The 16802-nt window shown below is 36.7% G+C and overlaps 1 protein-coding gene across 2 annotated transcripts in view; it reads left to right on the top strand.

Moving 5' to 3' along the window:
- The window catches only part of ZNF536 (zinc finger protein 536), a 233051-nt gene that overhangs the window by 96043 nt on the left and 120206 nt on the right, over positions 1-16802 (top strand). For both annotated transcript variants that reach the window (XM_051629527.1, XM_051629528.1), the window contains exons 3-4: positions 412-564; positions 11334-12914. In XM_051629527.1, the coding sequence (XP_051485487.1) occupies positions 412-564; positions 11334-12914 (1734 nt within the window). The remainder of the gene's footprint in view (positions 1-411; positions 565-11333; positions 12915-16802) is intronic.

Below are 16802 nucleotides of genomic sequence, written 5' to 3'. Positions count from 1 at the left end.
TTTTAATATACTGCTGCAAACTTTTTTCCCCTCTAAAAGCAAACAGATTTTCACAATACTTAAAAATTTAACAGATTCAACAAAACAACAATCTAAAACTTTTTGGGGAAGAATTAATAGGAACTAAGAAAAAGAAGAAATCAAACCAGCTGCTGACACAGCTGTTTCTTTTCTTGTATAATTCAGTTCAATATAAAGGTACCATATGCTGCTTAAAATGATGATAGGAAAGATGAAATAATTTAAGACAATAACAAGAAAATACATGAATTGTCAGCATTCTGTCAGATTTAAAGAATGAAATAGACAGGTGTAGTATTGACATGTTTAACTTTGTGTTGTGTTAGCAGTTTTAGTGAGAACAACTTCTGACATGTGCTGAAGTGATGTGAGAACATTTCTGTGTTGCAGACATTGGAGAAGAAGCTGGGAGATCTGTAGGAGTCCAGCAGCCAGCTTTACTGAGAGACAGGAGCCTTGGTTCTGCCATGAAAGACTGCCCATATTGTGGAAAAACTTTCAGAACATCCCATCACTTAAAGGTCCACTTGAGAATACATACAGGTGAGAGGAACAAGTGAGTGGAGCACTGTCGACACATGCCGTGGGGGGGGGGGGAGTTAACATAATATGTGACTAGAAGCCTGAATTCCCAGTGTAGATTTTGACTCATTAGTTGGAGAGAGTCTTTTGAGAAAGATATATGTGACAGTCTTAAATAAAAGCACAAGGAATGTGTTGTTGGATAAAGACCACTTTAATAGAATCATCTTTTCCCAGTTGAGGTTATTTCTGTCTCCTTCCCTGCTTCATCACTGTTTCCTTCAATTACCCTTGTCCTTCAATAAGTGTAAGCCTATTGGTTTCAGACTTAGTTATACTAACTGCTTCAAAGGCCTTCTTTAGCATCTGCTTAGGGATTCTGTATGTTTTTCTCAGAGTTACTATTTTTGTTCCATTTAGCATGCTCATTTTTAACCTCTCACTGTTCATATGAATACATCAGCTTCATGGATCTGCTGGTTTTTTTTTTCACTAGAACTCACCCAACTTAGCAGTGTAAGTAGTAAAACTTAGCATGTTTTGCACTGTGGTAAAACTTACCATGTTTTATTTTAATAACAATCACAGCATTTCTGCCCTACAGAGACTTACTACTGGTCTGTATTCTCACTTTATTTTGGTATGTCTCTTACTGGCTGGACCGTTCTTGATAGTAGTAAACTATAACCACTCAATTTAAATTATACTAACTCATTTGCTTAAAAGTGCATATGTGCATGCTAAGGTTCATCTAGAGACACAGGATATGTTTGAGACTTACTCTATCCATAATTAAAATCTGACATGCAGTGTTGATATCCTTGGGTTCTATTGATATCAGTAGAAATTCTGTATATGACCAATATGTTTGTTTAGGTATCACAGGCTTTGGGAGGTTTAGGATAGTTGTCCTTGGAAGCAGGCATAGTGGGCACTGTAATTGTGGAGTCACTTTCTTTTTAAGCCATTTTGAATGAATTTCAGAAATTTACTGCTATCTAGTTGTAACTCTTATTTAAATAACTTCACTTTTAATTTTCACTTCACTGAAGTATCAGATAAGCGGTATTTTTCTCCCTTCCCAAAATCAAAAGTCATGTTTCTCTATGTGCTTGTGCAGCTGTAACATTTAACATTGAGTTTGCAAATGTGAGATCTGAAGTTTCAAAATGAAGGCTGAAAATTATTTAAAGAAAAAAGTTATTGTTGAGACAGGAAAGTTTATTTATTGTATTTTTATTCTCCTATCTTCGGATTGTGGAGTAGGCATATACCACATGGGTTTGATCTGAAATTTAAAATTTGGCATCCTAATGTAGTTTTGTCTGATTGGATTCCAAGCCACCAAGAAAAACATGGTAAACCCCTTTTGTGTGCTCTCTAATGTAGTACAAGTAAATAAATGAATAAATGGTAGTTATGTTATTGGAAAATAATCTTGAAACTATGAGGTTCAAACAGCTTGACATTTTTCCTGTTGGAGATGCAAAGGAAAATTCTTTCAAATAACCTAAGGATACCCATCTCTCACTTTTGCTTTATGATATATTGGTAATTTTGTTCTTGTTTTAAAGATGGCAGTGATTATGCATTTAATATTTGGAGCTTAGAACTAATGGAAAGTAAATTAATTTCAATGGCCATATTCCATAAGGCTTGCATATTAAAACTTACTAAACAAAATTAAAACAAGAAAAAATAAACTATGTATAAAATAACAAAAAAAACCCCAAACATCACACAGACTGTTGAAACAACATTTGCAATATATTATAAAATCATAATAGTTTTAAAATAGATAAAGATCAGTTTCCATTAGGTTGAGAACAAAGTATTTGAAAATAATGACAAGAATATGTGTAATTGGAGCAATGTTTTACATCTTGGAAATAATCCTAATAAATATTATAAAAATGTAAATTGGCAAATTACTAGAGTTATTAAATAAAAATTAAGTTGCTTTGCAGTAAATGGAAATGATGTAATAGATACCAGTTATTAAACAAATAGTGGTTAGCTCATACTTATCAGGGACAGTTTCCTGCCTTTTATGTCACACTCTGTCTTTATTATATGCCTGGATCATATAACTGACTGATAAAAAACACTTTACTGTGTTTCTCCACTACATTAACTCAATTACTGTTCTTGTTCTCACAGCACCTGTTTGTTAGAGATGAGCTCAAGCAGTTCAGCAGAAGTCAGGTTCCTTCAAACATCTGTGTGTTTGGAGGCACAAGAATAGGTTAGTTTGGTACACATGCCAAGGCAAGACCCAAAGTCTGATGCAGGCAGGAGGTGCTTCTGTGGCAATTGGCCCAAAAAAGCTAGAGAAGCTGTTTAATCCTCCACAAGAGGAGTATGCTGTGCTCTGTTTCAGAAGAATTAGCTAGTGGCTTGGGTTGCTTCTTTTTTTTTTCTTGCATATTTTGTGGTTGCAACCTTCTCCACACTGAGTCCAAGTTTCTATGTAGTTTACTGTCCTATAATAACCTTCTGAATGAAAAAAAAAGAAGAAAAAAAAGGTAAATAAATATTTTATTTAGCACACTCAGGTGAGTCCCAGAACACAATTTTACAGGCTTTTTCTTCTTATCTAATTCAATGATATTCAGCCAGGAAGAGCTTTAAGGGGAAGATAGTCAGATATTATTTCTGATTGTTCCCATATGATAAGAAGAAAAGGGCATAATTATGTGAAATCAGTTTCTCCTCTGTCTTGCTCTAAAAACAGTTGAAGGACAAGGCAGTTCCTTAGTACACTCCTGAGAGAAGAGAGGAAGGACTCAGGGCAAAACACTTCAGAGTCTCAGGGTTTAGAGAGGACAGACAGAACTCTCATAGTCCTCCTAGATTACTTCTGTATGTTCATCAGTGAACAGGGATGGGCTGTATGGTTCTGCTTCTTCAGAGCTACCAACTTCACCTCACACAAGCTCACCATGTGAAGAGATGCAGGAACAAGAGCAAAACATGCACGTGCACCAGTAGTGCATAGATGTGTGGGTGGACCAGCTACTTTGTGATTCAGCTTCCTGGTTATAAATTATAATACAGCTGAGAAGGCTGTAACACAGAAGGCTTAAGAGGTGTCAGACTTTGTGAAAAGGAAAACCATCAAAGTATCTCAGACCCATAATGTGCCATATGCAGATGCTTCCAGAATTTCTGTTTTTCCCCTGTGGGGGCAATAGTTTAAGATCCTATCATTCAGGGAGATTAGCATGTTTTTTATGTTCTTGAGCATTCCCAATTCCATGGAAATAAAATAAATGCATGTGGTTTTTGGACTGCACAGGAAATTAAGTGTAAAAAATTAACATTTCTGATCTTCTGCCTTTGTCAAGTGACACATTATGTAGGGGGCAGTTTCACATTAGCTCTAGCACCTCTTTGAACCTTCTGTTAGCATTCAGAAGCTACTGTAGGTGTAGACCAGTTTGGGTTTGTGTGGTCATTAGATCCTCAGGTATTCTTCCCAGTATGACTGGCACAGTTAAATCTCTTGAGTAATGGAAAAAGAATAATGTGCATGAGCAACATAGAGCCCTCGAGAAAGTTTGAGTTGTGCTAAACAGAAGAAACCTAAGATAGACAGGGATAGGAAATAAAAACTTGGCAGGGCTGTGTCCATGGTCTGAAAATATGTTACAATATGTATGACACACTTCTTGCATATAATAAATGCATTATATACATCTACAGTGTTACTGCATTCTCCCTTGGAAACGTGGCCAGCCAATTCTAAAACTTGCTTAGATGAACTGATGGAATACAGTAAAAATGGTGCTGTTTTAAATGAATTCAATTCACATTTTCTTCCTAAAAAAAGACTGCCTGTTGCCATTCTCTGAAGGCGCTTGTAGTGGGATGAGCAATATGAATAATTAAGGAAAATGGGTATGTGTGCTCCAAGAGGAGACAATTTTGGTATTGAACATCCTTTATTCTTACATTTCTAAGATGAACTAAAAGGACTTTTCATTTCTCTAGATTCCTCCAGATTTCCCATCCTTAACATTGTACAGCATGCCTTTTCTCCTGCCTTAATGACACCCCAAACTTTTGTTGAAAATAATTGATTGAATTTAAATTTCCTTAAAAGTTTAAGAGGTAATGTTACAGTATAAATTTCATACCAAACACTAAGTAGGGAAATATCCATTAGTGAAATTAACTACAGTTTCTAGGTAGCTAACAATGTGCAGTATACAGTAGGGCATGGCTAATGAACACTGCAGTGGGTGATATTTCATTATACAAATTAATGCTCACATTTTAATGGGAAAGTCACATAATGAATCTCAGCTTCAGTGACAGCAATTAGAGACACAGATTGTCCCCTTCTGGACAAGGCACTGTTTAGCAATAAGCAGCTGTGTAAAAAGTCTTCAGGTTTACAACATATATATATATGCTTTGGGGGAATTAGTGTACAGTTTATATTAATGTACTGAATCTTCCCTGCAAAGTAACAACCATATTTATCTCTCTGCATTTTAACTAAGTAAAGACATGTAAAAAGACTAAATAAATATCGCAGATGAGATATAAATAAAGGGAAATATTCAATTATATAACTTTACAAAAATAAAAATATTTTATTCTAATGCCTTGTGTACAGTTGAAAAATTTTCACTAAACTGAGTAAAAAGCATCAGAAGTCTGTCCTTTTACAGGATACTAGTAGTTTCATCTTATATAAGAAAGAAAAATCACTGGTAAAAGAAAGTAGTAAAGAGAAGAAGTTAACTAGTATTTCTGACAAACAGATTAATTCTGTAGTGAAACGTGCAGGATCCAAAAATAATCCTACAGAACCTTTGATATTCCATTTGGTTTAAAAAGTGTGAAGTGAATGATTAGAATGATAAAAGAAATTACCGTGTGAGAATAGGCATAATAATGAACTAATTAAACCATACAGCAATTCATTTCTAAAATATCTGCTGCACAATGGATAAAATAGGTTATCAATAACTGTTTCAATGGTAAAATAAAAAATGCTGGAAAATGTTTTCAATATTTTAATTAAGCAGTATTCTCTGGAATTATAAAATGTTTTATTTCATTAACTTTGCATGAAAGAAGACCATAGCTTGTTTAGAAATGTATAGGATCAAATTGCAAGTCAAATTGTCCCTGAGTGACTGTCAAGCCCCAACTACTGGCTGCCCAAGCATTCGGTGTTGGGTTCTTGTACTGATGCTCAGCCCTCAGGGTGGCCAGGAGCAGAGGGCAATACTCCACAAAGAAACTACTTATGAAATCTTTTTTTTTTTTTTTTTTTTTTTTTTTTGTGAGGGGGAGAGCATTCAGAGGGGGAGTGCAGGATGCAGTATGGATGTTTAAGAAGCTACATGTTAAGTGAGAAAAACTATTAAATAAGCCCACAGCTCTAAATATGAATAGATATTTTAGGAATACAGAGATTTGGTAAGGGAAACTGAAAGTAATAGTAAAAATATGTATGTGGCTATTAGGGTTATGGAGAACAGGGTAAAATTCTGTAGACATGGCAAGTTTTAAGAATTGGTATCTTCCTAATACTGGACAAGAATGGATAAAAAATTATTAACTTGGTATAGAAGACGAAATACTCTTCTGTCGGCAGACAGAAGCATGATGGTTTTTATAAGTATTTTCCAATGACAGAATTCTGCCATAAAGTAATAAGGCTGTTATGCTGTAGCCCACTATGTCTTAATATTTTTTAGAATGAATGAGACTGGATAACATAGATAAAGTCTTAAGAAACATGGCTGGAAAGCTCTCCAAATCATTAAAGTTCATTTAAAAACACAAGTCTTGGAACACGGAGTAAGTTCCAGAGCACCTGTAGTAGTAAGAACACTCTGGCTATTCTAGTATTCCCAAAAAGAAGTAATACTAAGCTCTCAAAATTATAAATGGGCAACCCTGACATAAGTTGTGGGTAAAATTACGGAATGAAATTTTTGACTAAGAACTAGTGGCATAAGTAATTACTTTTTTTTAATCTGAAAGTAAGTTTTATCAAGTTTATCACTTTCAAAGCATGTGAAACTAGCTTATGTGAGACCCACAAACCCCTGACCTGTCCTGCAATCCACCGTACACAGAGATGAAGTGGCACATGAACTGGCAGTTCCACAGCAGTGCTTTCAGCTCCATCTATTTGTTTTTTCCTAGTTATTTGGAAGAGTATATAAAATCACAGTTGATAAAATTTACCAATGGAACAAAAAAATGGTAAGATGCTAAAAGTCTTGGGGAGACACTGATTAGTCAATAGGTCTCTTTTCAACAATATGACTTTTAAATCAGCAAAATGTAAAGGAACAAATGATAGAGGTGTTGATGAACTGGGCCTAGGATTATGGTAGAGAAGCAACAGAATGTGAGCTGTTAGTTGATTGCTTCAGCTATGCATGTAAACACAATCTTGGACTGGATAAGATTAATATCAAGTTGAAATTTCATCAAAGCTTTAGTGGGTACCCATCATTTTAAAGGACATTGAAAAACTGGGAGGGTGTTCCACTCGAGAGTGAGCACAGGTGGAAGAGGTGACTGCTTTGCTGCCTGCATGTGCTTTCCTTAGGGAATGTTCTTATTAAAAAAATCTGGTTGATCTAGCAGGGAAAAGTGTAGCAATATTCAGTTGTAGGAAACAGACTGTGTACAAATTCAAGCTAGAAATCAGGCACACGTTCTGAGTGGTGAAAATACTTAGCCAGTCAAACAGTTTACTTAGGGACATGTTGGGTGGTTCTTCATTGCTGTGCTTGAAACAAAGTAGGTTTAAACTAAAAGTAAGTTTTGTTTCAAATCATAGTTATGAGTTGATGCAGGAATTATCATGTGAGGGTCTTTGGCTTGTGTTGTACAGCAGATCAGACTAGATGATCATAATTATCCCTTCTGGCCTTAAAAATCTGTAAATCTATTTATAATCTGGCTGTGGTCTCCTTGCACAGCCCGTAGCAGATAATTCCTGTGTCTAGTATGATCAGATTGTGTTCTGAGCAGGACTGGTGATAGCTTGCATAGATTATACATCTGTGTTTTTATACAACCTACTATCCAAATAGACCTGTTTATACTGGGCAACATGTCTGTTTCTAGTTATCTACCAAGCTATTGTGCAGATTTTACAAGCCCTATTGAATTTTTCCTGTTTTAAAGTATCCTGATATAAAATAGTTCATGTGAGATGTCTTGTGTCTTGTAAACCAGAGCAGTAGATAGATCAGAACTGTGATTATTTTGCCCACATAAGTTAATCTCTGTAAAATATTTTTTTTTGTTGTACACTCTGGAATATTCTCTCTGTCTACTCCATAGTGAAAATGTTTGCAGCAATGCAAGGAGGGCCAGAAAACTAACAAGATCAGGATGGTCATAGCCTTTGTGAACAATGAAAAACTACTCTTGGATATGAAATGCAGAAAATTATTTTTTAAAAGTCATGTTCCCTCACTCCTACGTGTCAACGTTAATTTATGTGATTTGATAGTAAATGTTAAATAACTCATCCCAACACTGCTGTTGGCAGTATTACCAGGGTAGTCATTATGCTAGGATGAATTCTCTAAAACCTTTCCTCAAAGTAGGAGATACAAACAGGTTGTCTTCTAACAAGAGTCATAGCCTACCTCTCTTGTCCCCTGTAGTATTCCTTGGACATATACTATTGCAGTTCTTGAAAGAGCCCAGGAAATTAGGGAGTCCTTTGGGTTTTCCATTGAAACTGCCTGGCTTATTGGTTAGTTTGGTTGGGGTTAGGTCAGGCTTTTTCCCCACAGCAGCTTATACAATTTGTGATTTGTGCAAGGACTTAAACAAAGGATAGCTGTTTTTTTATTTGAATGGATGAAACAGCATCTAAATATCTGCACAATTAATGAATTTAGGAAATACTTACATACAAAATTTAAAATATTCAAAGCTAATTACTCCATCCTACTCCCTTCTCCCAATGCCTGACCTCAAACAGCAGCAGTTAAGATTGCTTTGAAGTGAACTAAACACTGCCAATGTTTGGATCTAAAAGAGAAGAGAGGGTTTTTGAATAGTCCTCTTTGAATGATGTTATTTGGCCAGTCTTGTGTTATGAAGGTGGCACAGTGTGTTGCTACATGTAGAGTCCAATTTCAGACCTTTCAGCTTTAGATCTCATTTCTAGCCATGCGAGAGCTGGGAGCATCACAGAGGCAGTGTACCAAGGCTAGGAGAGATCTGAACTTCTTATCACACTGTCTCAGTCAGTGTCCTCTTCCAGCCCAATGCTCAGAGTGTTGGTGGTAAGCTGTGTCCAGATCTCCTCTGCTGAAAGGAAGCTCACTCAGTGGAGAGGCCTTCAAGAGGAAAATGTAATGACTTCAAGGCTTAGTGATTCAAAATAAGAGTATGTCGTTGTGTCCAAAGCTTTAGACTGAAAGTACTTTAGAAGTACAAAATGTTACTAGTATTCCCTCTAGTTAGCATATTTTAAGTCACTTATACCCATTTCTACATATACTTATTGCTTTGAACAGCTTCTGTATGTTTTTAGGAGCATCACTGCAGCCTACATTCTGTGTAAACAGAATTCATGTTTGTCCACGTTCTGTCTGGCAGCACAGCTGTTGGACTTTGCACACTCCCAAACAGCCCTGCAGAAACACAAACAAATAGACACCCAGTGTCTTCTGTCCCCTTGTCCCTACCCTAAAACACCTGCAATGGGGGGGGGTGGGGGTGTATGTGTGTGTGTGTGCTCAGACTCTCGCCAGAGACCAGTGAAGCCCAGGCAGATATGATCCATCTCAGTTGAGAGATTTTTCCATGTCAGTAGGAACCATTTGTTTTTGGATCAATCCCACTGAAGTGCAACCCCTACTTATCAGTGGAGAAGAACTTAATTAGGTGACTGCAGAAGACTCAGAAATTTTACTGAAATGTTTAAATCTGATTTCTTCTGTTAAACTGTGGGGACACGGGCCTCAAGCATGAACCATGCTAGTTACAACCTCTTCTTATGCTACACACCTCGTGTTCAAGGTGCTGCACTTTTCTCCTCTGATTGGTTGATTAATGTGGTTGATTAAAAGCTCTCATGTCTCACCGTTTAGCTTTAGAATTCTGTTATGGATTTAGAATTTCCACTGCTTATAATTTACTTCAGCCTCATCTGAATTGCAGCACGTATCCAGCCACTGTTCATGGTCAGTAATCCTGCTCACACAATGCTGTGTGGCCATTTGAGTGTTCTGGTGTTGTTTCTCATTAGTAAAGCCCTCCGACCAGTGAGAGAAGCAGCTTCTCAAGAATTTACCAGCCATTCAATTGAGCCTGTAGTTTAAATAACAGAAGTTTGGAAGCCTTTGAGTTTTATCTTAAGTAGATTTTGAGGTCATCTAAAAATGGGTAACTTTTGGCTGGTTTGGGTGAACTACATAATATTATATAGCATTTTTACTGTGGAGGAAGCTTTCGAAACAAATATTTCCATTGTACCATTTGGAGAAGACTTGCCTTTGTCTTTTGGGTCACTTAGGAAAAAAAGCTACCTGAAGGAAATCAGTTTCTTCTTTTTGTTGAGCTCCCTCATAGAAATGGTTGCCAAAATAGCTCGCAGGTCTTTCAGATTCCTGTCACTTTTGGTGAGGGTTTTGGTATTTCTTCCTTTAAGAGGAACTCTGCATTGCTAACAGGTGCTCTGCAACAATTTAGATGTACGTTTGCTTAGATGTATGTTCTTTTTGTCTTTATGATTGCATGTGAATATATATTATACATGTAATATCTTCTACCTCTTTTAAAGTATATGAAGAACAATAGAAGTTTAGTGTGGGATTCAAATATACATTTAATTCATTAAAATAATCTTACAAGTTTAAAAACTCTGTTGAGGCTAATCTGAGAAAAGTGCTTATGGTAGGTAAATTACACATTTTACTTCTTGAGCATTAGAAATACCATTAGTACAAATTTAAAGGACTGCAAAAACCAGTAGATAATGCTAATTTCAAATACAGAAACTAAATATATTTTGTAGTTTTTTATTACTTGATTTCTTTTTTATTTTATTGACTACTTTTAATTTTAAGTATATGTTCTTATATGCTGCAATCATAATGTAGTGTAATGATATTAATATTTTATATAATCTGTATTTATAGTTCTTTATTTAGAAACAATGCAGTAGGTCTGCAGATCTTTGAATCCTTCTGGAATGGTGCCCTCCAAATAATGATAAATTACTTGTGCAGTATGCCATTTGCTAATTATATCCATGATTTACTGCAGAGCAAGACTTAAATCATTCATTTCAGTCTTGCGTAACAGTGCCATAAAATTTTTAGGTTTAAAAATGGTTTCCATGTGTATAATTTAAACAAATTTTAGAGCAATTGTATACACAAAATATTGCAACCATCCATTTGTTACATTCTTTGTCTTTCTTTTTTTAAAAAACTTGTACTTTTAATGATTACTGTGGTTGAAATTGTTATGCTTCGTTTTCATAATCATAGCTTTTAATTCTACAACAGTTTTCTACATGTTAGATTAAGAAAAAGATGGCTAATTGTGTGTAGATACCATGTCATTCCTGAATAACCCCACATTCTGGAAACCTGTTTTAGAAATATTCAGTTTATCAATTAGTCTTCAATTAAAATTGTTTCTTTTTAAAAAACAAATCATTAGCTCTATGATCTTGTTTTCAAGAAAATATTGTTGATTTTCTTTTTCTCCACTCATCCATACATCAAAGTACAGTTAACTCTCTTTCTTTATATTTTTCTCTTCATCCATACCCACAGGTGAGAAGCCTTATAAGTGTCCACATTGTGATTATGCTGGGACTCAGTCTGCATCCCTTAAATACCACTTGGAACGGCACCATAGGGAGAGACAGAATGGAGCAGGACCACTCTCTGGGCAGACTGCAAGTCAAGAACACAAAGATGAGACATCAAGTAAAAGTTCTGTGTTTATTAGACCAGATATATTGAGAGGAGCCTTCAAGGGGCTTCCTGGAATCGACTTCCGAAGTGGCATGGTCTCACAGCAGTGGACATCAGGAATGCTGTCTTCTGGAGATCAGCAAGGACAAGCAGCTGGCATGTCATCTGAAGGATCTTCAGAAAATATGAAGGGTTCAGATATATCTTCCAAAGGAGCACACTTCTCTGAACTTGGCCGGGCTTACCAGAACATGGTTGGGAATGGTGTGAACTTTCAAGGATCTTTGCAAGCTTTCATGGACAGCTTTGTCCTAAGTTCTTTGAAGAAAGAAAAAGAAATGAAGGATAAAGCTCTTTCAGATCCACTTTCAGCAAAAGCTCTGGGCTCAGATGGTGGTGAGGAGAAGATAAATAGCAAGTCCTCACAGCGGAAAACAGAGAAGTCACAATATGAACCTCTTGACTTATCCGTAAGGCCAGATGCAGCCTCCCTCCCAGGTTCATCTGTTACTGTGCAAGACAATATTGCTTGGCACGGCTGCTTATTTTGTTCCTTTACAACTTCATCTATGGAACTAATGGCTCTGCACCTCCAGGCAAACCACTTGGGCAAGGCTAAACGTAAAGACAACATCATAGGGAACAACAAAGACCAATCTAGAGAAGCTTCAGCCTCGGTTAACAAAGTGAGTTTGCTTCCCTCTTCTGTGCAGTCCAGCAAGGAGGCAGTGGTTTCAACCATGTTAAGCCAGCTGGACTCAGCTTCTGAGAAAATGACCCAAGGACAAAATAAAGAGACCCTGGGAGAGCAAAAGAGCTCTGCCTGGCCCAGCCACATGGAATCCACTTTTTGTAATTTTACAACAGACTTCTATAAGCAGTTTGGTGTTTATCCTGGTGTTATTGGCACAGGAACACAAAATTCTTGCACCAGTAACGAATCTGAAATAAAAACACAATCTGAAGATGACCCAAATATCTTGCTTTCTGACTCTGTAAATAAAAGTGCTACTGATGACCTTTCTGACATAGCTTCATCTGAGGATATGGAATCTTCCAAGGAAGAAAACATTGAAGATGAGGACATTGACACAGAACCAGATATTATGAATAAGCAGTTGTCTGCCCTAAATAAAGAAAGCAATGAAGTAGGTGACAATATACAAAGTGCAGTCACCTCACAACCAACACAAGGGCTGGTATCACCACTGCCGCAAGCATCAGAAAAGCAGTGGCACAGTCAGAATCTTCTGTCCTCCCATGAAACTGCACAAGGAGTGATGAAGCCTGATCAAGTTCAGGGTCCACAGGTCCTGGAGAAGCAGATGAACATGTTGTCAGTCCTAAGAGCTTACAGCTCTGATGGCTTAGCAGCCTTTAATGGACTTGCAAGTAGCACAGCAACTAGTGGATGTATCAAGAGACCTGACTTGTGTGGTAAGTTTTAGACCTTCTTTTAGACCATTTCAGAAAACACTTGTGCAGAATCACGAAGCTGCTCTTTAAATATACTTAGTCATGTTTGTTAGTAATACATTTTTTTAAATGTTAAACCCTGTGGGCCAAATTCTAGTCTTATATGTGGTCTACTCCATTGAAATCAGCAGTGCTGCATGCATATACTTATACAGGATTTTAGAAAGAACTTGCTTTTTAAATTAGAGTAGCAGCAATAGAGACTATCTGTGCTAGTGGCATCGGAGGGGGATACTTACTGCTTTAGCATACTCAAAGGAGGAAAAAGTTTTTAAAAATCTACATGGTAACTTGCAAACTTTTCAGTATTTTGATATAAGTAAGAACCCAAGAAAAACACTGGATGCTTTGCCAAGCAAACCTTGCTTTCCCTCTCTCTTTTTTTTTTTTTTCCCTTTCATTGAATTGGGGTGTGTTCAGTTACCACAACATTAATGAACTCAAAGGCCAAGTGCATGGAATGTGTCTACCTGTGACAAAGAGCCTTTTTTTTTTTTCCCCCTTTATTCTTTTATTTCCCTCCCCTTTTTTAAAAATTATGTTTTCCTGGTTTGTTTCAATGGCACCCCTGCAGTAGTTGCCCTTGACCATTTTCACTATTCTAACCAGCAGTTGTACAAATTGCGATTTGCCTAATTAAGAATATGCCTCCAGGTAATTAAAAAAAATAACCTACCAAACAAAAAAACCCACCTTTTACCTATTTAAATCTCTGATTTACAACACTACAGTTTTATTTCCTCACATCGCACACATCATATTTGACAAAAATGAAAGCTGAATCTGTTTGGAACAACTGAGAATGAGGATTTTTTCAATCTGTCTCCTATTTTGTCTCTGTAGTTCTTGTCTGAAAGAGATTTTAGAGTGTAAATCCTTTGAAACACAGTATCACTTTAAAAAGCAAGAGTCAGCAAAGGACACAAAAACTTCAGTAATGTTCATTTCACTTAACCTTCAAACTAATCAGAAAACTCACTGTCAGGGCTGAACGTGCATAATAAAATGTATTCCAATTAAAAAAAAAAAAAAAGAAAATAAAAAACCAAGTGATCAGCAATTTAAAATGAAACCCTAAATCTGCAAACACTTAGGAATGGTTATCCTGGTTAACTTGAGGTTAGTGGGAGCTTTGACTTTACTAGGATAGTATCTGTGCTTAAAGCCATAACCTTCAGACCCCTCTCTGCTTTTCCAAGTATATTTGTTGGTCTGATAAAAAAGTCTGATTACATCTTGCAAAGTTTATCTCACTTGTATTCTTAGAGCTTTTTGGCTTCACAATATTGTCATTACTTAAACTGAATCACAAGCCTAAGTATCTGCATGGCCTTACTTGTAAACTCCTGTGTCTCAATGCACTAAGAACCAATTCAGATAGATGGGAATATTTCCAGATTCTTCAGAATCAGCAGTTACATTACTGCTATATTGAAAATACTTAACAGTTAATTTCATTTGCAGCTGGTAAAATCCTATTTGGATTATTTTTTATCTATATTTGTGGAGTACAATCAATCAGTTACAAAAAAAAAAAAAAAAAAAAATCAGAGAAATTATTCTCTAAGCAAACAAGTAGAAAAATTGGTAAACTAAGATTAGTTGCTTTCTACAAAACATCTTTATTCTTCTTCCCAGACTTATTGTTAAAACAACAAAAAAATTCCCTCTAATGTTATTATTGGAGTGGGGTCATGTTACTTCCATCTTTTTTTTTTTTTTCATCTTCCAATCAATTCAACAGACATTTTATGATGGCTTGATTTTATATGATTTCAAAGACCATATCCCTTTCACAAGTTCTCCCCAGTGATAATGGATTTGACTTGAAGTATGAAGGAAAAAAATACACAACAGGAGCTTGTTCTAATTGTTAAGACATTTTTAATGGAAAATGCAGTGTGAGTCCTCCTTTCTCCCCCCTCCAAAAATATATTTTTAAAATTCTTTACTGATATTCTATTGAGTGTTTGCAGAAATTAAGTATTAATGTTGACTATTTAAATACATTATTTCATTTTTCTCAGTATCTCACAGCAGAAGTGGATGAGTATGAACAAGCCCCATGTCAGTAGTTCTTTTTTTATTTGGTTGGTTTGGACACTGCCCACTTGAAAGTAGTGTTTTTGAGGAGTTTTCATTTTCTAAGTGACATTTTATACTGTGAAATCACACTCCATCTGTGCATACTAGTGTGGGGAATCCCACCTGATGTTTCTGCACTAGCAGATTAGCTGTCAGGAGCACCCTGTTCATTTGTTAGCCTGCCTTCCCTCTTGCACAAAGCCCATGACCTTAGTCATTATTCCCTTTGTCTCTCCTACTGCCTGAGGGATTAGAAAACTTGAGACCCACCTTCAGTACCTGATTCCAGGGAATGATTCTTGTGTTCCTTTGTATTTTGGGAGACTGTGCATTTGCCTTTTCTTTTTACAGCCAGTGATGGGGGCAGAGGGGGGGTGTTGACATCTCAAGAGACAACACTGATACACTTGATACAGTCTTTGCACAGTCAAGACAGGAAGGTGGTACTCTTTCTGCAGTAAGAATACAGTGGAAATAAAATTGAAATAAAATATCTCAGCTTCAGTTAGCTGAGATTGGATCCTTGATTGGCCATGCTAATTGAGTTAAATTTCTGGCTGCATAAAAACAAGCTGGGATTTTCAGGGGTCCATGTGGATCATTTTTATTTGGCCGATTTTACCTAAAAATAATGGGTCCATTTTTAAGCACAAATCTTGGCATGAAAAGGGTTTAATTTCTAGAGGAGAATGCCACCAACTCACATTGTCATTCAGGAAAGTCACCACACATGGGGGAAGCAGTCCTCAGTTTCCCTGTAAGTAGAATGAGACTGATGACGTATACAAACTTCTTTTATACTCCAATCATGCTTCAGGCAATAGGGATGAAAGACACAAATAGGAAAAAAACACAATTACTGCACAGTACAGAAATTCCCATGTCAAAATGCTGCTGAGAAAACACCACATTTTTTTGTAATATTCTCCTCTACCTTTAGAGGAGAATAGGAAAGAACAGGAAGAAATTTTAAAAATAACCATTGATGAATTCAGAGTTACTCCTGACCTGTATTTGGTTTTGGAGTCTCAAGTGAGTATACCTAGGAGCCAATCTTGTTAAGCTCTGCTATCACACAGCTCCTAAGAAGATGACTTGCCTTTCCTTGCTGCTTGGCAGCCAGTAGCCCAGCTTGGAGGGCAAGCCCAGGGTGATGGCTCCATGGCTTGGTATCTGCTTTGAGCATCCATGTACTCTTCTTTCACAGCCCTTGCTCATTTGAGAAGTTATGCCTAGCGGTTCTAGACCTACTTTGTATTTAAGTTTTGGAAGGTCTGATTTCCTTTCCATTTATGCTCTTCTCTTTCTCTACTTGTCTTCCCATATACATGTAGTTGTATTGCAATAAAGTTCTACCTCCTGTTCCAAGTCGTTAATAGGACAAGACCCTTTCCTTTCTCTCTCTCCTTTCCTTTAAATTTTTCTGCTTTGTTTCTAAGACAGTAAAATTTCCCTGCTTGCTTTTTCTGCTTGGGAAGTACGTAGGCTTTCAAAGAAGAGCTGGTGGGCTCCAGAACTACTGACCAGGGAGAGTTCTGGGTGTTAGCTGGTTGCTTAATGGGCTAGTGCTATTAAACCCTCACATAATGTTGCCTGAAAATATCAGTTCCATGTTGTCTCTATAAATCTAATTTGCTTCCATTCATGCTTGCTTTCCTCTGCAATTAGTGCTGTTTTCTCCTGCACAGGCTCCACCCCCTTATCACTTCTTTCACTGAGAACAGGGCAAGGCCCTTCTGATCTATGGCAGCAGCTTTGGTGTTC

Source organism: Apus apus, chromosome 11 (assembly GCF_020740795.1).
Source record: "Apus apus isolate bApuApu2 chromosome 11, bApuApu2.pri.cur, whole genome shotgun sequence".
Classification (NCBI taxonomy): Eukaryota; Metazoa; Chordata; class Aves; order Apodiformes; family Apodidae; genus Apus; species Apus apus.
This window is presented reverse-complemented; position numbering and strand designations above follow the sequence as displayed.